Source organism: Marmota monax, unplaced genomic scaffold (assembly GCF_021218885.2).
Source record: "Marmota monax isolate L192 unplaced genomic scaffold, Marmota_monax_Labrador192_F-V1.1 WCK01_AAM20220418_F8-fsc00256, whole genome shotgun sequence".
Lineage (NCBI taxonomy): Eukaryota > Metazoa > Chordata > Mammalia > Rodentia > Sciuridae > Marmota > Marmota monax.
In genome coordinates, this window is record NW_026692286.1 from 264,316 (window position 1) to 287,416 (window position 23,101).

General features: G+C 38.7%; 2 protein-coding genes across 8 annotated transcripts in view; both read right to left on the reverse strand.

The window, feature by feature from the left end:
* The window catches only part of Rnf13 (ring finger protein 13), a 114,710-nt gene that overhangs the window by 58,626 nt on the left and 32,983 nt on the right, over positions 1 to 23,101 (reverse strand). For 6 of the 7 annotated variants that reach the window (XM_046440453.2, XM_046440454.1, XM_058578321.1 and 3 more), the window contains 3 exons: positions 22,605 to 22,731; positions 18,907 to 18,987; positions 3,989 to 4,114 (listed from right to left, as the gene is read on the reverse strand). In XM_046440453.2, the coding sequence (XP_046296409.1) occupies positions 3,989 to 4,114; positions 18,907 to 18,987; positions 22,605 to 22,718 (321 nt within the window). In that variant the 5' untranslated portion in view covers positions 22,719 to 22,731. Of the gene's footprint in view, positions 1 to 3,988; positions 4,115 to 18,906; positions 18,988 to 22,604; positions 22,732 to 23,101 lie in introns of those variants that run through there. The other variant, XM_046440457.2, reaches the window with a different exon arrangement.
* On the reverse strand, positions 10,580 to 18,097 carry LOC124090085 (ATP synthase F(0) complex subunit C1, mitochondrial-like). The gene has a single exon (XM_058578324.1). The coding sequence runs from the start codon at positions 15,678 to 15,680 to the stop codon at positions 15,300 to 15,302; it is 381 nt and encodes a 126-aa protein (XP_058434307.1). The 5' UTR covers positions 15,681 to 18,097; the 3' UTR covers positions 10,580 to 15,299.

Genomic DNA, 23,101 nt, shown 5'->3' on the forward strand with positions numbered 1-23,101 from the left:
AGAAGAAAAAAGAAAGTATAACTTTCTTTAATGCCAGCACAACATTCACCTTAAAAGCAAAACAACCCAGTGGCTTGGGAGGCTGAGGCAGAAGGATCACAAGTTCAAGGCCAATGTCAGCAACTTAACAAGGCTCTAAGCAACTCAGTGTGACCCTGTCTCTAAATAAAATACAAAAAAGGGGGCTAAGGATGTGGCTCAGTAGTTCAGTGCCCCTGGGTTCAATTCTGAGACCAAAAAAAAAAAAAAAAACAAAAACATGTAAAGAGCTGTAGAAAATAGTTCCGGAGTGTCCAGCACCACTGATCAGCAGGACTGTCTCCATCTACTTTCACCCCTGCTTCTTTCTTCTTCTCTGTCTGCAATGCAAGGGGTTCCCTTCTCCTAGGAAAACTCTGGAAGACAGAGCCAATTCCCATTCATCTGAGGTAATTTAGATGTCACTTTGGATAGGAGAAAGACCACAAAATAACCTTGCAACTACCATCCACTGCAGTACCGCAGACAGTGCTGCATCAAGCTTTCCCGCAGCTCAGTCTACTGAGCTACCTACAGAACAAGCAAAGAAGTCATTTTCTATTTGCTTCAGCCAGGACATCCATACAGAAGTGTAGATGGACATGCATGAACCACTACTGATCATCAACAAAGAGAAATTTATTGGCAGTTCTGAAGAAGTCTTATACATTCTCATAAGTGATTAGATTTCATAACATACCTAATATAAAGCTATAAATATAATAATCAATTTGGAAGCTCAGAAAATGCAATCAGAGATTTCTGATCAAGGAGTATGGCCAAAAAAGCTAATACTTATTCACCAGTAACCACACTAGAAAGGAAATTGTCTTTGGGATGAGAGTACAGTTGCTTCTCTAGGGACCAAGGTGACTATATCCTTACCAACCCAGAACACCTTGAGAAGAGATCCATAATTACTCTTGCAAATTTATAAAACTTATACCTTACACACTGGAATAACCATCCCTTGTAAGTCAAATCATAAATCTTATACATCAACTGATACCATGTTACTATATTATGGTGTGATTTATCAGCCAGTAATTTAACTTCTGAAGAGTCACCATCTTTGCCATCCTTACCTCTTCTCTATTTATCTCCATGGTAAAATCATGAAATAGCAACACTAAAGCCTACAGCCTCCTTCATGTGTGACAGGCATTTCACAGTGACTATTTCATTTGATCCTCACAATAATCCTATAACACAGGACAGCTTATCAATTCCTATGCAGATAAAGCACACAGAGGCTAAATAACTTGCCCAAGATCATACTGCTAGTAAATGATAAAGATGGGATTCAAACATATGCAGTCTATTCCTAGGACCTATTGGAATTACTATGTCTCCCCTCTAAACCAATTTCCCCAAATTTAATACAACTGAGATGAAGATAAAAATCAACAGAAGTCAGATAGGTAAAGAATCTTTAGGCATAAAATCTCCATTATACATTTATGAACCAAAAATAATCAAGTTTAAAAAAATCTACAACAGACTAGAATTTTATGCATTAAAAGACTCTGCGTATATGATAAAGTTTAATAGGAAAATTTTTAAGATTTTCCTTTCCAAATGACAATGGCTCAATTTAAATACTTTACATGTTTTTTCCATGTGTGTAGGGGAGTGTGAGTGTGTGTGTGTGTGTGTGTGTGTGTGTGTGTATATATATATATATTTGGGGGGTATGTATGTGGTGCTGGGATTGAACCCAGGGCCTTGTGCATGTGAGGCAAGCAGTCCACCAACTGAGCTATATCCCCAGCCCCCATGTATGTATTTTTTAAGAATACATTATACACATAAGCAGAAGGCTTACTATTACTAGGTTTGATTTAACAAAACTTTATTGACTGATCACTATGCACTGTGATACAAAATGTATATATAAGTATAATTAAAACATGAACTATAATCACCTTAAGCTCACAAAATAAGAAAATATATAAAATAACATGAAGACAAGATCAACAAAGGAGGCATCTGCAAAGTGGAAGCTGGCAATCTCAGCTGGAATAATGCTCAGCCAGCGAAGGACAGACAGCCAAGAAGGCATCCAAACATGTAAGCAACCTGACAGTCAAATATGAGGGTGGCAACAGTTGCCCTAGACAGAGAAACAACCTGTGTGAAGGCACAGGCGTGCGGTCAGCACAGCACAGCAGTGGACAGACCTCAGGCAGGCAGTGTAAAGAGAGGAGCTAGAGTAAGGCTCAGGTTTTGAAAGTCCACCAGAACCCAGATTTCTGATTAGGAATGCACTAGAGGGACAGGAGAGCTAACCAGCCTACTTCTTCACTCTGGACTTGTGCTTTCACCTCAAAAATGAATATCTGTGACCTTATTCCCCTAACTTTCAAAGGGAAACACCACCATCCCACCTAAAAAGGAAAGTCACAACAGCAACAAAGTAGCCTAGCTTCTTGTCACCAAAGACTCCAGAGTCAGAGAGAGAGAGAGAGAAACCTCAGACTCATGAGAATTAGTATTAAAATACATTTTAAAATACATTTAAAATACATTTAATTTTCTATGAGCAAAAAGTTAACAGAATGTTACAATAATATTTCATTTGGCTGGAAGAAATGTGCAATTAATAGTTTGGTTCTGGATCAAATCTCATAATGATTTAAAAATCAAACTACACAAACAACTTTGAAGGCAGGAAAATCTAGACTTGATTTCAAACACTATTTTTCATTTAAAGGCAATCGAGAGTCCAGATCTGGAATTAATGTACCACAGATACAATACTTGTCATTTACAAACTGATGTACATTTCAAACCCCTTTTCAGTCATTATTTGACTCCTCTAGTGAGTTTCTTATGGAGGCACCACTTCTTGATGAGAGAGACAAACATCAGGGCTCGGGCAGCCTTCCCTTCTGAACAGAGCATTGTCTATGCCAAGCTATGGAATGTGTGAGGTTGACAGGAGCTCTGAGCAGGCTAGTACAGTCACATCAGGACCTGTTCTATACAGGCCTCTAAGTGGCTTCTGCCCAGGCCAAACCAAAAATACAGCTCCACACACTAACGCCTTCAGAGCAGCCCTGGTGGCACTGAGGGGACATACTACTGTGAGAAGCCAAGAATTTGGACTGAACTCCCACACGAGCCCAGCAGACAAAAGCAACTCAGAGGTAATCATAGTACTGAGCGCTGGGGCTGCAGGAGGCTTGCAGATGATGAACTAAGCTATGACCAGTTGGCCTTCTCTCTTCTACAAATGCTGAGGGATTGTGCTGGTGGAGTTCTAAGATCATCTCTGGTTCTGGGGGAGTCTGGTTCACAAATGTATTTTGTGTTGCTTTTTTTTTTTTTTTTTCCACTTCACACTGATTTGTTTTTCTTTGCTCAAAAAACTCTACTTGACATAATCATTGGCCTAAGGAATTCCTTCTGTCATGAAGGAAGTTCTACAGAGAACTTAGTTTCCCTATCTGAAACCCAGCTTTACCTACTTCAAGGAGACAAAACGTGGCACAAGGACAGCATTGACTTGTTACAAGAGAAACCTTACTGTCAGGGTCACCAAAGGAGAAAACAGGTGCTAGACTGATACTGGAAGGGCAAGGCCCAAAACTGCAGGAAGAAGTTCCATTCCTACATTAGATGAAGTTAGACTCACTACTAGATGCCCAACAAACACCTAAAAATTCTTAGAAGCACTAGGAGTAATTTATATCTAGTCAACTTGCTCCTAAATCTGTGAGTTACAAAACTTAAGGTGCCTCTCTTTCTGCACTCATTCCTATAACACTGGAGGCTGAGCTGTGCAGAAAGTGTGGAAGACTGAGGTGAGCTGGCCCCATCTCTCTGCCTTTACCACCTCCTTCTCATTTTCCTTATAGGCCTTGTTTCTTTTTTAATCTGGACAACTTTGTGTACTACCTTAAATCTTTTCTGAAATAAAGAATACTTAAATTAGCTAAACAAACAAATTTTTAAAAGAAAATAGTACCTTTATATCAAAATTACAATCAAGTCTTCTAATTAGCACGATGAAAGCGCCAGATGAATTGTCCTTTAGTGGTGGAGGTGCTATGGGCTCACAAGCATTCTCTGGTTTTGAGTTGATCAGAAAACCCTGAAAAAGAATTGCAACAGAGTCATCTTTCTTGTCCCACTCAAGGAAGCAAGCACTCACCTCTGCAGACTCCACTGCTTATGGGCCTGCTCTGCACAGGGTGGATATTACTGGCAGTTATGACTGCTCCCAGTCCCAGAACATTTAAAGGAGTATTTGTTGTAAACATGGAGTGTTTTAAAATAAACTGTCTTAGTACTAGAGTTAAAAACAAAAAAAAAATTACACATAAGAAAATCACCCAGGGGCTGGGGTTGTGGCTCAGCAGTAGAGCGCTCGCCTAGCATGTGCGAGGCCCTGGGTTCAATCCTCAGCACCACATAAATATGAATAAAATAAAGGTATTGTGTCCAACTACAGCTAAAAAAATTAAAATATTAAAGAAAAAAAATGAAAATCACCCAGCAACAACCACTATTTTCCAACATATGACATTTCTAAATCAAACAAATCCTTTTTTAAAGTTAGCTTCCAATTTCCGTTCATGATATCAAACAAGGAAAATGCACAATAAAATTTCTAGAAACGTATTCTATAGAAACACTAGCCTGAGTCTATAAAGGTATATGTAGGAAGATGTTCATTCCAAATTCTTTTAGCAGAAAAAGCTGGAAATCATGCACATCACAACGCAGCTATCTAAAAAAATTATAGTATACTCATCTAATAGAAAAATAATATAGCCATTGAAAACTGAGGAAAATCTACACATAGTAAACTGAAAAGATGTCTGCAAGATAATTATGAATTTAAAAAGAAAACAGCAGGTTGCTTTCCTAGAAATGCAGGATGATCTGACATCATAAAATGTTATAAATTAATAGATTAAGATAGAAAAACCAAATGATTATCAACAGGTATAAAAATGAGTAAACACATTAAAAGATGATCAAATTCATTAAATTCATTTATAAGAATAAATTAGCAATGACAGCTATGACATGATGACTTAACCCTAGTTCTGCATGGCCGGGGCGCAGTGACCATGCCTGTAATCCAGCGGCTCAGGAGGCTGAGGCTGGAGGATCGTGAGTTCAAAGCCAGCCTCAGTAACTTAGCAAGGCCCGAAACAACTTAGTGAGACACTGCCTGTAAATAAAATATTTTAATATTTTCAAAAGGGCTGGGGATGTGACTCAGTGGTTAAGAGCCCCTGGTTCAATCCCCAATACCAAAAAAAAACAGTTCTGCATGGTGCTTGAACTGATCATATCAACTAATTCACTGGATTTGTCAATTTCTCCTGCCCTAAGTTGCACTGTTTGGCTTGTCACAGGCAAAGCTTCTGTACATATTTCAGGAACAAAATGCATATGTCAGCCAGGCAGGTGGCACAAACCTGTAATCCCAGCAACTCAAGAGGCTTAGACAAGACGGTCATGAGTTCAAAGCCAGCCTCAGCAATGGCGAGGCACTATGCAACTTAGTGAGACCTTGTCTCTAAATAAAATACAAAATAGGGTTGGGGATGTGGCTCAGTAGTTGAGTGCCCCCAACTCCTGGTACCAAAAAAAAGCATATGTCCTACATTTACTCATAGAATAGTTCCTCTTCTTGATCCCATCAAGCACTTGATTTTGCTTCTCCAGGAAACAGAACTGCAGACATCCTTCTAACAATGAATATTTGTTTTACTTTTGTTATATTTATTCTCTGCTTTCTTTTCTGTGTCTTTCTACACACACTAACTCAAATTACATAATACAGTAAATCTTTTTCAACATACCTATAATAGCAACTGAACTCAACCTATATATCACTTAGAAGCCATGAAGCCAGATGTGGTACCATGTACCTATAATACCAGCTACTCAGGAGGTTGAGGCAGAACCACTTGAGCCCAGGAATTCAAGGCCAGCCTGAGCAACACAGCAAAACCCTTTCCCCCTGACACTGCAAAAAGGAAAAAAAAAAAGGACTATGGCCAAATTTCCCATGGCAGGTGATAATAACACCTTCATAAATGCCACCTAGCAACAGCAAAGTGAAAGATATCCCAGTTTCACAGCTGGTGAACTGTAGGGTACTAAAATGCACCTTAGAACCAGTGAAATAGGATACAGGCACATGAGAAGGCTCTGAGAGTGGAAATGGAAAAGAATGTTTACTTTTCAATCATTTTGAATCTATTGTTAAATCTATTTTGAGAAGCTTATATTATTTTAAAACTAAAGAACATTAATAAAAACAAACACATGAGCTGAAAATAATGATTTTGCCTTAAATTGACTTAAGCCTTGAAAAAAACAGGTCTTAGAGTATTAAATATTATCTTTCTTATTGATTATACTAAAACAAATAACTTCCTAAAATATTCCTATCCTCCCCTCGGATGTAAGTCATTAAAATCAAGTTTACATTTACTTTCTTTCATCCACAAAGTCTATCAGGCAGCATGAGAAACTTGGCCAATTAGAATATTGCAGCTGTAGCCAGGTACACATGCTGTGTCACCCAGAGCCAAGCCCCGTCGTCGTCGTTAAGAGGAGTCTGCTCTGCAGTAAGAGTCCTTGTCACCTCTAGCATCAGCAGGGCACATTATGCTAATATGTAGTCACCCTAAGAAAATTGCCCGTGCCCAGGAGACTCCATGCCCAGCTTTCTTCTCTTGGCTGCTGTGACCCTCTGGTGACACACAGGTGCTGGATGGCAGCAGTATGTGCATACAAAAAGTGGAATCACAGACTTTGAAACTAGATCACAGGGTACCAATCTTTATAAAAACACTGCCAAGCAGTTTTTCAAAGTGGTTTGGGTTACCAAGTTTTAACTGCAATAGTAAAATAACTTAAACATAAAAATCATACTAAACGTAATCTTGTTTTAATGCTTCAGAAGATATTTAGTTTAGGGTAAATGTAATGTAAATAATTACTTTTGTTGACAAGTTAAAATGGTTAAGAAGTCATAAAGAGATAACTCAAGTGATTTTCTAAAAGATGTTTCAGGCTGAACAGAGCCTCTGGATTCAGCACCAGTGAAGATGTTGGAAATGCCAAGAAGGAAACTGGCAGCAGGCCCCTGAGTGTACCTCTTGCAGTGAGAGTGTAAAGCACAAGTGGGAGGAGGCAAGAAAGGTGGTGAGGTAAGAAAGGTGGTGAGGTGTCTGTGCGTACCTGAGAGCACAGTGATGGCCAATAGCAGGGGGCTGTGGACCACCTCACGCTGGCTGAGTGGGGGGGCCCTCCGCTCCGTAACACCTCACCTAGAGTGTACCTGTGCAGCAACTATGAGGTAACTGCTACTATCATCCTTCCATGCACAGACAAGGAGACTTCTCAAAACAGTGATGGAATAAGCCAAAGTCTTATAAAGCAGCCATGCAACCTCAGAGCTCAAGCCCCAGACCTACGCTCCTGGTCACTCTGGGACACAGCCTCAAGGCCCTCCCCCACCAAAAAAAGAAAAAGCACACTCTGAATGAAGAACAAAATGCGCAACAAGGAATGGCTTTTATAAAGATAAACCAAGAGGTTATGAACCTTGATTCCAAAATTTTATATAAATACTTTAAGTCACAGTGATGTCAGTGGGACCTGTCATATATGTTTTATATTCAGAGACCAAAAAGTTTCAAGTGATCAATCACACTTTGTAATCAGCTGTCTTTCCTAAAGTGAGACAAATGAATTTATTTATATCAGCTTTCTGAAATGTTAAAAGTCCCCACTGTCTTTTTACTAATTCTTCATTTATTTTTTAGATCATTCTTCCAAAATCTACCAGTAACTTTCACACATGCAGCACATTTAACTCTTTTCCCTAGGCAGCTGGAGATCCATTTTTTTCTTATGCATTAAAACGTCCCTTCAGGGCGGGGTGTATCATTCAGTAGTAGAGCACATGCTTTGAATGCATAAGGGCCCCTGGGTTTGATTCCCTAAAGAAAAGGAAAAGATTTAAAAAAAAAAAAAAAAAAAAAAAACTTAAATTTTACTCAGATAATATTAAATTCCTTTAAATAAACTCCTTTTCTTCTGAACGCACTAGTCTCATTTTATGAGGTTAATGGATAAGAAAGAGTTCCTGACCAAGAAATTTAGGTGTTGGAAGCCATGTATAAATTACGAGTTTGTTTGAGCCAACATAAGGCAGGCAGGCTATGTTATGGGAACTACTGGGTGAAATCCCCCAGCTGGAGAAAGCCAGAATGTGCTGGTGCCTAGGTTCAAACGCAGATGCCTGGAGATGGGCATAACCTGCCCCAAACAACGTGTTTGCCCCATCTTTATCCTGTCTTCCTCAAGAAGTCTGCCACACTGAAACCTTTTAATGTATTTCCCCTTAAATAAAGGATTGGGGCCTTTTTTCCTTGTTCAGTTCCAGTTCCTAACAGGGCTGGAAGACCCACCAGGCGAGCCACTTTTAAAACTATAATCTGCCTATTGTCTTTTGTTCTTTATTATTTTTCTGATCTTTTATCTTCCCAGTCAGTTCACACCTCCAAAAAAGAATCTGCTCTACCACGGTGCTGGTAACACTAGCATTTAAGGGTTAACAGATTATTAATTTTTAATTATTTTTATTAGATTTTTAAAAAGCATAAACTGCATGTGATACAACGGCAGAGAATGAGGCAATTCTAACTACAAAGGCAATCACCGAAAAAGTGGCATAGGACTTGTCCCTACACTTCATATTTCAGTTTGGTAACAAAAACTATTTAAGAGATTACACTCAGTTGATCTGGCCAATGCAAGTGACAGGAACCTCACACTTAAACCTGCTCTAGACATTCTGTGTCAGTGCATGCATGCATCATAAAACTGACTTCAGTTTCTGGCAAACAATCACAGTTGTTTCAACAAATTTGACCAATGTTTCTACTATGCTATAATTCTCCCATCTTTTAGGACTGAAGGGAAAAACATTAGTGTATTACTTATTCCAAGCTCCATGCCCACTTGCAAATTTGATAGCCATATCTCCCATGTCTTTCTGCACATCACCAAGGAAAGCACTAAATAAGATGGAAATTTGAAGGTATACAATAATTTTTAAATTAAATTTTAACTGAATTAAAAGAAAAGATTTAGAAAAATCCTTTCACAAATACGACATCATATTTATGCTGTCTCAATATTACATCTCACTTTTTACACTCAGCTAGGATTCTCCCCAATAACTTCTTTGGGTTATATGTTCTACTTAATGAATTATAGTTTAAATTTTAATGAAAACGATTATAAAATATCATTTTTAAAAGCCATTAATAAACCAAGCATGGTGGTGCATGCCTATAGTCCCAGCTACTCGGGAGGCTGAAGTAGGAGGATTGCAAGATCAAGACCAACCTCAGCAATTTAGAGAGGCCCTGAGCAAGTTAGCAAAACCCTGGCACACAATGAAAAACAGAAAGGGCTGGGGGTTTTAGTTCAGTGGTAAAAAGCCCCTGGGTTCAACCCCCAGTGCCCTCCCGTCAAAAAAACAGCTCATTAATACTACAAAAGTATTAAAAAGAAGCGGGCCTCATCAGCCTGAAACAACAAAACAAAATAAAACACAACCTAGCAAAATCTGCAGGACACAACTAAAATGTTACCTTGGGGAAACTTTTAGCACTAAGATAAGAGAAAAGACTTCAAATCAGACTTCATTAACTTTTGTCTAAAGAAACCAGGAAAAAAGAGGTCAAATTAAGCCTAAAATTAAAGTGAAGTGATAAATGACAGCCACTCTCTTCACACCAGTCCTTTGGATGTACATTATTGTGGACAAGTAGATGGCTTTAAAGGGTTGGGGAACTCGCCAGAGACAGAATGGGCATGGGAAGCCCAGCAGCTCCTGCCCAGGAGGAGCGCCTCACCTTGGCAAGGCAGCTCAACACCAGGGCCAGCCCAGGTCCCACCCTCCCAGCCCAGCCCTAACTCTGGCACTGTGCTCACAGTCACTGCTCCTTAGTAAAAGCATACATCTCATTTAAATTATTAGCATTCTCTTCTACCTTCCTATCACCTCCCATGATACCTGCATGTGATAGCAAGTGGTGTGAAAGTCTGAGTAGGACTTACAGGAAATTTAGGTGACCTAAGGAAGCTGGCTAGCAAACACACTCGAGGTGTGGAACACACAACAGCTGCACACTCCCAACTCAGGCTCAGCAAACACCTCCAGCCTGACTTTAGAAAAGAAGTTTAGGCTCTGAGATGATAACTCTCCCAAGAACACTCAGCTGGTGAATGGTGATGCTGTCAAACCCTGAGCAAAACAGAATGATGTTCCTCTTGTCCAAAACTTGTCTTTCAAATTTAACTTAAATACAAAAAGAAAATGAAGTGAGATCGGTGAGACTGAAGATTTTCCTTTAATATTAGTTGCTACATGAAACCAATGATGAAGATGATATCTGGGCTAAACAAACCCATTTGGAAAAGAAAAAAGTTCAAGCCACTTAAAATAAATTGCAAAGTACCAGTGGGAATTTGTAGCATAAAATTAAAGACAGTTTTATATGTACAGAACCAGTCAGTATAATTTTTACTTTATTTCAAAACTTTTACCCAATCAACAGATAGTACTATAATTATTTATTAACTTTAGGAAAAAGTTCCTTGTTTTATAAAGGATTCATTTTCAGATTTCATGACAAAGAAAATTCTCTTAGAATCTACTGTATGCCAAAGACCACAAGTAACATGTCTGTTGCAAAAGTTCAACTTAGCAGAGAAAAGAGCAGTCGGATGAAAGCTGTGCATTGAGTGAAGCAGTGACCCGCAGTCCTGAGCCGCTCAGTTTCTCTCCCTGCATGCCACCTCACTCCTGGCAGCCCTGCTGCTCAAGGCTGCTGACCTGCTCGGCTCTCACAAGACATAAAATAAGATGAGCAAGGAGAACAAAGGAAGCTGCTTTATCTCCAACCTACCTCTTACTGTCAGAAAACAAAATACAACCTGAAGATTTGGGGGTTTATCCTCAACTTTCTCCACAGAGGCTGTGAAGTCCAGCAGAAAACAGACAACATAACAGAGACTAAACACAGCAGAGGCCAAGCTCTCAGGCCCTAAATGTGATTTTCATGCTTATCAAATAACATTAATGAATACATTAGATAACAAATATATATTTAGAGATTTGGGTCATTTCCTACTTCATAACTTACTCCAAACAGGTCAACCTGTTTGGATTAATTTCAGTTTTATTTCCTCTTTTTACTTAAATATTCACTTATTAAAGTATTTATTGATCTTCTACTATAAGACAGACAGTGCAGGACGCACAGCCTAATGGCGTGAGGTAAAGACAGAGATCATGTTCTCAAAAAATCTGCGATTCATGCCAGACACTGTCCAGTCATCCCTTTGGATCATGGGGAGTTGGTTCCAGGACCCCCTAAAGGTACTAAAATCTACAGATGGTCCAGTTTCTTATATAAATGGCATGGTATTTGCACAGAACCCACATGGCTTCCTAGTACTTTAAACCATCCCTAAATGTCTTGTAGCATCTAAGACAATGTGCTTGCTCTGTAAATAGTTGTCATTTGTATCGTTTAGGGAATAACAACAAGAAAAAAGTACATGCATGTTCAATATGGATGCAATTTTTAAAAAATGGTTTTGACCCGCAGTTCCTTGAAACCATAAATGCTGTGCCCACTGGTACCGAGGGCCAACAGCAGCAGGCATATGCAACATAAAGAACCCGCTTTTGTGAGAACCCCCAGGGTAACCTTTCCCTTCCTGGCTCCCCATTCACCAACTTACTAATTTGTAAATATTGAATATTGGTAAAATTGTTCTAACAGGAACATGAGAAAATGACCCAAGTTGGTGATCATTTTGAATGCACATCCTTCTAGTGTTTGATACAGTTGAAATTCAATTTTTATGAGATGAATCAGATATAAAGACAGCAAAACCAAAAATCTCCTTTTTATTGAAGCAGTATCATTACAACAGCGGAGGTTTATAGAAGAACACCTTGTTTCAAAGGATTAGGGGAGCCCATTCATTTGAAGCATTTTTATCATTAGGTAAACCATGACATGCAGATTACTGGAAAGAAGAGGAATTTATGCTACAGCTTCATGATGCTTGGGCAGCAGGTACACCTAGCCAGACACCAACATGCGATCCAAGAGCCTATGTGCTTATATGAAACTCAGGTACAATGCATAGGGTTCTCTATAACATGTCTCAATATTTGATAGGTCAATTTAAAAAACCATGTAAGATGTTATAATTTGGCCAGAGTGAGCTTTTAATTAATGATTTAAAAATCATGGAGAGATATTCTACTTTCACAGCTTCCATAACTAATTTTCGCCATAACTGGTCAAAATTGTTTTAAAAATAACCATTTATGGTCTCTGAAAGTTGTCCTAGGGCATACAGCAAATAAAGAAACATTTAATCATAAAATATAAGGAAACCTTCATGACACTGAGTTTGACAATGATTTCTTGGTAATTATAATAAAATTATAAGCAACAAAAACAACAAAAGAAAAAAATAAAGAAGATGGACTTCATGAAAATTAAAAGATTTAGAGAACTAAAGGACACTTTAACAGAGTAAAAAGGAAACCCACAGACTAGGAGTAATAATTTGCAATCACATCTTTGATAAGGGATTGCTACTCTTAATATGGAAAGAACTCCTATAAATCAACAACAAAAAGCCTGATTAAAAAGTGAACATAGGACTTGAACAGATATTTCTCCAAAGACATACAAATGGCCAAAAAGCACATGAAAAGGTACTCAACATCACGAATCATCTGGGAAATACAAATCAAAACCACCATGAGATACCACTGTATACCCATTAAGATGGATGCATTAAAAAACAGAGAAAAATAACAAATGTTAGCAAGGATATAAAGAAATAGGAACCCATGAATATTGTTGGTGGGAAGGTAAAATGGTGTAGCCCCCACGCAAAACAGTATAGGACTAACTCAAAAAAAAAAAAAAATGCAGCAGCTGTGTTTAGAGATCTCGTGAACATGGAACAGGGTGAGAGCAAGGGAATTTTTCTTCTTGATTTTTCAAGGAAACAGAGAAAATACTTTAAGACCTCAGGGTGTAGAAGGATTATTAAAAACACAGAAAATGAAGACTATCAAAAAGGTGTCTGCATCAAAATTCCAGTTTGGGCATAACAAAAGGCAATCTAAGCACAGAGTGGAAAACTCCTGAAACTTGCAGCCAAAGGACCAAAGGGCTCTAGTCTGGATTTCTATAAATCAGTATTTTAACAACTGACAAGCCAATCCAAAAGTAAGTTAAAAAGAAGAATTTGAACAAGAAGAAACTGCTTGATCAATAATCCTATAGAAAGATGCTTCATCTCACTGTAATCCAGGAAATACCAAGTCAGAACAAGCTGCCATCTCACATCCACCATGTTAGCAAAAAGTCACTTCTGACAACACCAAGTCTTGGCAAGGACATAGCAAAACAGCAATACTTGAATTCAGTTTCCTTCAATGAAGGAAGGAAGGGGGAAGCCACAACCCCAAACTCCGAACCTCCTAGAATGTTTGATGGGGACTCTTGGCGATGAGCTCCCTGTGAGGGTCTCAGAAAGGGGACCACACCATGCAATTTCTCTTCGCCAGCTCTCTTCTCATTTCTGAGACTTTGGGGAAAATACTGATGCCCTTTTGATCTGAGGCACAACCACAGGTGGCTGCAAAAAAAAAAAAAAAAAATCATAGAAATAGAAATGCTCCACAGTTCCAGCTGCTGTTCTGAAAGAGAGCTACTGTCTTCAGAAACACCAGCTCAGGAGCGGTTTGTTCCTACACTGTGAAAGGCTTCACACAGGCCCAAAGGGTTTCGGAGGCTGGTAGAAGCCCTGGGCCAGACTAATTTGGCCCAATGAGAGGGGGAGCTGGAACAGCACCTAGGAGTGTCTACATAGGATGTTGACACAGTTCTATGTACACCTGCTGTGATTTGTAAGATGTTAAGTCCCTGGCAAAAGGAATTGGAGAAGAGAATGAAGATGAAGGGTTTTCAAACACGGCTCTAATACAAGAAAGTACGAGCCTCCAAAACAGAATTCTCAAAAACGTAAGATTCTCCCAGAGACTTATTTTATCCATATACCAAAACCTGCTGCCTCCCTGCAGCTCCTTTATATTCACATGGATTAAAGCACTTCAGCCTGGAAATAGAAAACATAGATTTCTGACAATTTTTTAAAGAGTAGCAGTCATGTCCTCATATGGGCCTTAACCAAATAGACCAGCAATATTATAAACTAGTTAAGAATCCGATTCACTTGCTTTTTAAAAATTCTAATCTAGCCTACTAAAAAATAGAATTCTAAAAATCTAGAAGGTAAAGGGTAAGAATAAAACTAATAACTGCCTTCTTACTAATCCGACTACTAGAGAGAGAACTAAGAATTGAGGGTAGTTAGGGGGAAATTAAAATTTTATACTTATACTAGTAAGTGACACTGTTTAATATATTTAAAATATTATTTTACCAAGAAAAAGAACTAGTATTTTCCAAAAATAACTCTTTTATAGCTCAGAATAAGCTGTCCAAATAAACTGATTGATTTCATTAATGACATACGTTGCAAAGTCTAATAAAAAGTTATCTAGAAAAGATATTTTTATATAAGAAACTAAAATATAAAACTGAAAACAGCCCTTTCCTAACTAAAAATATAAAATAATTTTTAAACTAAAGGTCTATAACACTGGCATGGCATATCTTAATCCATGAAAAGATTCACATTTTTGCATTGAAGCTCAAATTAGCTAAAAATGTCCTTGGCTTTCTGATTCTCTTGCATCATTTTTTAAAAAAATACAGGGTAGAAAAAAGAGAAAATACAGGGGAAGACAGAGAGGGCCTCTGAATATTATTAGCTTAATGTTGGAACATATATGAATGAACTGCAAACACAGAAATCAACTGATATGAGCTATATGACCAATGCTTAGGTCTTCCAGATTATTCTGATGGAATCCAGTGACATAAAGACCTACAGAACATGGAAAACTAAGACCAACAGTAATTACCCCATCTAAACTCTCTGGGAAAAGTTTAAAAGGTATTCCTAACCTGTCTCTCTCTCTCTCTCTCTTTTTCTTTTTTTTTAGAGAGAAATGTGGTTTAATGGTACAGCTCAGCACACTCCAGCACCAGTGGAGGTGAAGCAGCAGGGACGTGTGGGTGATCCCACAGAGCCTCACATGGCAAAGAGGATGAGGAAGGTGACCATCAAACAGAAGAGCCCCATGGCCTCAGACAGGGCAAAGCCAGAATGGCATAGGAGAAGAGCTGTTGCTTGAGAGACGGGTTCCTGGCATAGCCAATGATCAAACTGCCAAACACAGTTCCAATGCCAGCCCCTGATCCGGCTACACCAACTGTGGCAGCCCCGGCACCAATGAACTTGGCTGCTGTGTCAATGTCCCGGGAGACAACACTGGTCTGGAACTCCCGTCTGGCCACCTGGAGTGGAGAGCTGCTGCTGTAGGAAGGCTGTTTAGATGAGTTCTCTAGTCTACTCAGGAAGGAGGCAGACACAGGCCTGATCATACCCCTGGTACTAAAGTGGATCAGAGCCAGAGAAATGAGCAGTGCCCTGGTGGTCTGCATTTTTTTAGTCTCTCTGCTTTAGCCCTTGGTCCCAGTGCTCAGCTCCCTACCCACGTGTCCTGGGGACTCACCTGTCTTCTAATAACCACAATGCATTTTTAAATTAACTTGGTTATATTTTTAACTTATTGGTTTTACAGACATTATGCCATAGTGAGCCACCCCACTTTGGTATCATCAAGTGCTCCTTGTAAACAATGAGTAGGTTGGTGTTTTTCATCCCGATTCTGAGCAATGGCAAAGCCAATCGTGCAACCATAGACGCTTTCCATAAGAATTCAATGATTTGGGCTGGGGTTAAGGCTCAGAAGTAGAGTGCTCACCCTGGGTTCAATCCTCAGCATCACATAAAAATAAAAAATTAAATAAAGATATTGTGTCCAACAAAAAAAATAAATATTTTTTAAAAAAGAATTCAATGATTTATTTGAACATCCTCTCTTTACTGTTCCCATATTTCACTTCTGGGTTTACCCTACATTGTCACAGTGCAAAAAATCAGATACCTAATGTTCTTTTTTTCTTAGGCAATAAATAAACAAAATTATTTGTTTACATTTCAAACTATTTCTGAAATGTAAACTGACTTGACAGTAACACAGAAATAGAGGCGCACCAAGAAGACTATGGTTATCTAGAATTAATGAAACTCTTTTAAAACAAATTCACTAAGCAAAAAGGCTTTTCAGTGAGAAGGACAGTCCGAAAGAAAGGCTGCCAGCTCACATCGTTAGTAATCAGAGAAATGCAAATTGAGACAAGATTATACTTTTTGCCCATCAGATTGGCAAAAGTCAAGACACCGATAATTATCAGTGATGGCAAGAGTACAGAGACGGGTGTTCTCGACACTGTTAATTGAAAAGAATCAGAACAGCCTTTAGAAAAGTAGTTTGATAGTATCTATGAAAACTTTAAATGTATGTGCCCATTCTTCTTTCAGACATCTATTCTACAGAAATAACTGGACTTCAGACAAGGAACCAACGTATCTGTTAATAGGAAACGACTAATAAACCACAATCATTCATAAAATAGAATACCATGCAGTGCTTAACAGGAACTTGCCAGATTTACAGGTGCTGCTTGATAAGCTAAGAGGTACAGGGATTAAATTGCAGTGCAGTGAAGCCGGCCATGAATTACTTGAGTGTCTTCTCTCAGTATGGCAGCCAGGAAGATTTTAGGTTTAACCTTGAGAACTATCTGTGGCTCTTCCATGCCATATATTGCCCAAGGCTCATGACCTTTACCTCCACTCTACTAGGAAGATCCCTCAAATTAACTCCGGAGAAGAGCATAACCCATTGGGAACTGGACAGTTGACCTTCAACCTTTTTTGGTGAAGAACATTCTAAGGAATGCCTTTGATGTTCCCCAATAGAAATAAAGTAAGCACAGGCTCCATTTTGTCTTTTTAGTATATAAGCTCAATCCCATATGATTAGCTTGCCCGTCCTTGCCCCCACTTTTTGAAATTATTTTCTGTGTCCTGTGGATTCTTCCTCCACCTATTTTTCTTAGCTTTTATTTCACAGCCAGCCCATTCCACCAGGGGAAACCTCATTCCCATCACCTGCTTAGGACACAGGCAGGATTGCAGAGTAGCTATTATAATAAATGTCTGTCATTAATGGTTCCCCAAATATTCTGAACCCCTCTTCTGACACCCTGATTCTCACCTTCCCTAAGTAGTATAAACAAACATAAACAAACCAAAAAAGAATACCATATTTCCCAGCCTTCCCCAAAGGTAGGTATTTCTCCAAAGTATGTGGCTAGTAATTACATGGCCTAGAGTTTGTCAATTAGAAAAATCCAGGTATTATGTTTGGAAGTGATCATGTGAGAAAACAGTCAGGCAAAGGTTATTTTTTTGATTAGCTTAATGACAGCAGAGGCATAATGTTTGGGGATAAAACTGAAGAAGTTTTCTGATGAGAGAAAAGGTGGTAGGATAGTCCAGTGGCTACAGGATCCTTTGTGAAGCCAGTTCTACAAGGTGGTTGTCAGCGTATTCCTGAAACTATCTGGAAACTGTTTTCCAGACTGTGATTCTCTAAACATCATTACCCTTTATAAATCATTTTCTGGATAAAACTAGCTAAAATGGATTCTATTACAAGAATTAAGAAAGCTTTTATATACACAAAGGATAACCATTTTTTTATCTTTATATGCTCAAAAAATTATGAACAAAAAATACCTGAAAAGCATCACATATTCAGAGAGGTCTGAAGGTCCATAAGTCACTGATAAAATCTACTGCCAACAAGGAAATGCAACTGGTGTACACAGGTGGAAAGCATAACAGAAGGCTCTTCCATTTCTTTTGTATACTTTTTTTACAATAATATATCATTATATAATGTCAGGAATCTTTTCTTAATTTAAAATCTTAAAAAAAAAAAAAAAAAAAAGCTAGAAGCCAATATGCCCAGCAAGGCGCTGGGTTGGATCCTCAGCTCCACATAAAAATAAATAAATAAAATAAAGGTATTGTGTCCAACTACAACTAAAAACAACAAAAAAAATTTTTTTAGACATACATGCCATAAATGAAGCAATTCTGTATTTTAAAATGTACACTATAGAAATTAGTGAATGAATACACAAGGATGAAAACATTCGTTGTCAGTAACAAATGGATAACCCAAATATCTACTATGAAAAATTAAACAAAACAAAGTTCAAATCCACTGTATTTAATGATAAAACCATTAAGCCATTAATAATAATAATAATAATAACAATAACAATAATAATAAATAATATAATTCAATACCTTTACTTGTCAGAATAAAAAAAAAAAATGACCTCGGCATACAAATTAAGGGAAGAAGGCAGGTTATAAAGTAGCAAGTTTCTAGTGGTGTTGGATAATATTGTGCAAGCATTGACGTAAATATATGAACACACACATACATCTACATATACATATACACAGAAAATATCCTAGAAAACAGATCTGAGATATTATATACTAAATGGTAACAGTAGTGCTGACTATTACAACCACAAGAGAGCTTCACTTTCTTCCTCATGCCTTTCTTGGTGTGTGTGCACTGGGACTGAATCCCAGGCCTCTCTCATACCTTGTGAACAGCTTTTACTCTTTACAAACAACCACTCATGGTTTTTATGATGTTTTGATTCTTTAATGAAAGAACAACAGAAATATCCTTATTCGATACCTTGTGCCTTTATGACATTACTGTTTTCTTACCTTTAAGCCTTCAGCTGGAAGTCTATAACCAAATCTTGCTGGAAGATCATCAAATGTCTGAGATGCATTTTCCAAATTATACTAAATATAAAATTAAAAATAAAAATAATGAGGTTAAAGCCAATTTATACGTAACATTAAAAAGTTTATGATAAAGTGTCACTTCCACAATTCTGATTATTGCTGCTTATCACAATAAAATCAAATGTGACAATGTGCATCTACTAAAACAGCAAAGAATATATACAACTTAAATACGACTGTTAAAATCTGATTCTGACTTCATATATTATTATCAAACAGCAACAATGACCCTGTCACATTAAACAAGCTACAGTTTTCTGAGCTTTTCTCACTGATAATTCCCTAGCAAGGAATTTTCTAGACAGAACACTTTTCAGCAAGAGAGCTCCATTTTATTTTTCTGTGTTATAAGGGTCTGATTGAACAAAAGACTCTATCTATGAAAGATGACTCTTCCCCAGTGAAAGGAGGGGAAATCATACTTTTAAGGACTTGTTGATTTTGATGTAAGCTGAACATTTTTATCCAGTGAGTGGAACAGTGGAAGGATGGAACGCAATGAAATGTACACACAGAAAAGCTGAAAGTACTCAGGCTTCTTCAAAACTTGCCCCTTCCATACAGATATTCAGTACTGTACAATATATACCAATACAATAAATATTATTGGTAAATGCAATATTTATCAATCATCCACTAACAAATAAAACTGTTCTTTTAGAAGACCGTAGTAATGATACAATTGTGAGATGAAATACTCACAGTAAAGGTTTGCTTGGTCCTCCCATCCTTCTGTTATGGTCAGTGTTATGAAACACTCTTGCTTTATTTCAAGAAACTTTGTTTTGAAACTTTGTTTCAAAAGTTGCTTATTCACTCTGCACATTTAGTTTCCTCTTCCTTATTTCTGTTATTCTCAGTATTTACTATAGAGTGAACATCACTGAAGGAGGCAGCAGACTCATCTCACAATGACATCACTCCTGCTGTCTTCTGAAAGCATTATTATTTCACCAGCATCTCTCTCCTTCCCCAGTACTAAAAGTAAAGTACCTTTTGTTTTACTAGCCTTGTTCACGGTAAGAACACTTCTTTAAAACAATGTGATCTTGTTACCACCCACTGGGTGCACTCTGCTGTTCAGCGTGCTGACCTCACAACCATCAAGGAGCCAACCCTCTGACAAATGGAACCACAAGGCAGACTGGGGTGGACCAAAATCCAGTAGTTGGACTCCATGAAACAAAGAGTAAAATGCGATGGATACAACTTCTCAGTAAGAACATGGACGAAACTCAAAGGCAACAAGCCACTTGTGGCCTCTGGGCCTCAAGATATTTGGTGTCGATCTGGTCATCGCTAGACTTGGCTAGCTCTGCCAAGTCTAAATTTCCATTTTCCTAGATGGAAATTCACATAATCAATAACATCACATTTCTTCAGGAGTCAAAGGAAAGAGAAATAATGAGATTAGAGACAAAACAGTCATCTAAAAGAAGCAAGGAGCAAATGCTATTAAAAGATAATACAATAGCAGTAAATCCCCAAGGTTCTTAATCAGTTCAGACATTTACTCAAGCCCTCTTGTGAAATGAGCAGGCACCCGGAGCACAGCGCTTAGTGAGCCACAGTCTGCCTCCCAGGTACTCAGGTCTCGGGGCTTATGAAATAGTCAGCAAAGCACCAGAGAGGCATCTCCATTGCCCCTCAGAACTCTCAACTAGTTCACAAGCATGTTGACAGCCAAGAGGGAAACTTCAATGGACAAAAAGAAAAGGAAAACCAAGGAACTGGGCAGACAAACAGCACAAATCAACTGACACCTCTACAAAGCAGCACCCAGTTCTGGTCCAGATGGAACTAGAATCAACATGCAGTCCAACTACTCAGCTCGGTACTGGCCAACTCAGACTTCAGGGATGCTCAGGCTCAGCTGAAAGGAAAACCTACTTCCTACCTCACTCCTCGCCTTGCCTCTCAGTGCCTGCTCTTCCCACCCATAGGCTTTCCAGCCAGCTCCCTTTCCAGTGGTCTCTGCAGCATGCCCCTCAGTGCCAGCAGAGACAGATGCCCGCGGTGCCCCTGCTGGATGGCATCACATAACATATCCCATGCCTGCATGCCTGAGGCACAGGAAACAAGCCAGCAAGGAGGACTGATGCCCCTCTGTACTGTGCCTTTTTTTCTGTCTCTGTATGAATACCCACAGCTCCAGTAGTCTCATATCTTCTTGAGGATGAGAGTGAAGGACAATCAGAATAATTACAATGAAGATAATAAATGATATACAAGACATTTACCAGGTGTGGATACCACTCTAGTAGTTAACGCATTTAATTATCATAACACTCCAGTTTTTTAAAAAGAAAATGGAGGTATCTACATTGGCAAAGTAATTTGATCAAAGTCACACAGCTGGTTGGAGTCGTGGAGCAGTCCACTAAAAATCATTTAACTACCAGAGAGCTGGAGCACAAGATAAGAACCCATCTCAGACACAAAGAAAGAAAGGAAGGAGTGACGGGCACCAAAAGTAACAGACGGACAAAAAGGAAGACCTCAAAGATGAGAAGGGAGACAAGAAAAACTCATTCCCTGATCAGTCCATAAATCCCCTACTCATTTCAAAAAGCATTCCAACAATATTCCAAGGCCTTTGGGGACCAGTTTAGAGGAGAGATTTGAATAACAATGGACTCAGTCCTTAAAGATTCTATTTCTACTCGACCTACACACACCACCTACACTCCACCTCTACTCCACCTACTCCAGACTACACCAGCAGGAGGAAAAAAAAACTAATCCACCAGTTCTCTGGTAAAGAAAGTGACAGGGACTGAGGATCTCACATGGTCCACACTAAAGCTGCTCTGCCTTCGAAAACCAGCCTGGCTCACCCAAGTTCTACAAAGATCCTGGAATTTTCCTGAAGTGCTTTTTATATGCAGAAGCACAGCTGAGGACCACACCAAGCTTTAGTCAGCAACAATTCTGGTCCTTCTATCCCTTATCCAGTATCATTAAGTAAACAGCATCAAGAAAGTAAAAACAATAAATCCTTAGCAAAGACCTGGTATATAGGACCATCTACCCCCCACCCCCACCCCACAGAGTTAATTCCTCTTTACCTACCTTCACAAAATGAGAAATAGGAAATACAAGTACTTCCCATACAGAAGAGAGTAAGACGTGGCTGAGAGAATGACCAAGGTCTAGAGAGCAATCACTCTCTTTCTCCATTCACCATCAAAGAAAGGAGCCTTCTGCTGCTCTTCTGACTCGTTAAGGCTAACCTTAAATTGAAATTTTCTGTGTCTTGTAGTATTTCTTAAAATATCATTATCGCTGCAGATGCTATTGACATCTCACAGTCATTAAATATGCTAGGTACCAAGAAAAACAGCAGGATTCCACCTGAATACACAAGCACGCAGGCAGGTATGCACAGGCACCTACCACACACACATCAGGAGCGGTAGCACCTATCAGGTGATGTGCATGAGGTCTCACATCAGGTGTTAAACAATACAAAATGAAGACATGCCCCATTTTCAAGTACCTGTCCTTTGGGCAAGTCTGTAGGTACATATCTTCATAATATTCTGTCATTCAAGACTCTCATAAAGCCTTTCTTTAAGGAATGCTCAGACATGAATAAATTTTCCTTTACTTACAGCTAAAATGTCCGCCTCTACAGGCAGCAGGTTTAAGAAGGCAAAGAGCTGGACGGTCAAGAGGGTGTAGACTTGTGTAGCCGACAGCATGAGCATCCCTATGGAGAGCAGCATCGTGTCAAATCACCTGGAAGACAAGGACACAACCATCAGAGTTGGTGCCTGTTCCATGAGAACAGTGATATGCCATTGAATTCCTAATGTTCAAAAATGTCCACTCTAATTACAAACGTGTTAGCTGATATTAAAATGAAAACACATTCCAGAAGCATAAGAATCCATATCATAAGCTTATCCATAAGCATAACCAGCACCTGCATGACTCACGGTGTGTCATGCACAAAGCAAACTTCCTCCCACAGTGCCGGGTCTACTAATCCAATTTTAAGAAAAACTAAATTACAATCCAAATTATGGTTTAAAACACACAGAAGAAAAATTCTAGCCAGTGCAATCAGGCAAGAGAATAAAATAAAAGTGTAAAAAATTGGAAAGAA

Excerpts from the sequence above, each read along its gene's own strand:
- LOC124090085 (XM_058578324.1), bottom strand. The coding sequence starts at position 15,680 with ATGCAGACCACCAGGGCACTGCTCATTTCTCTGGCTCTGATCCACTTT.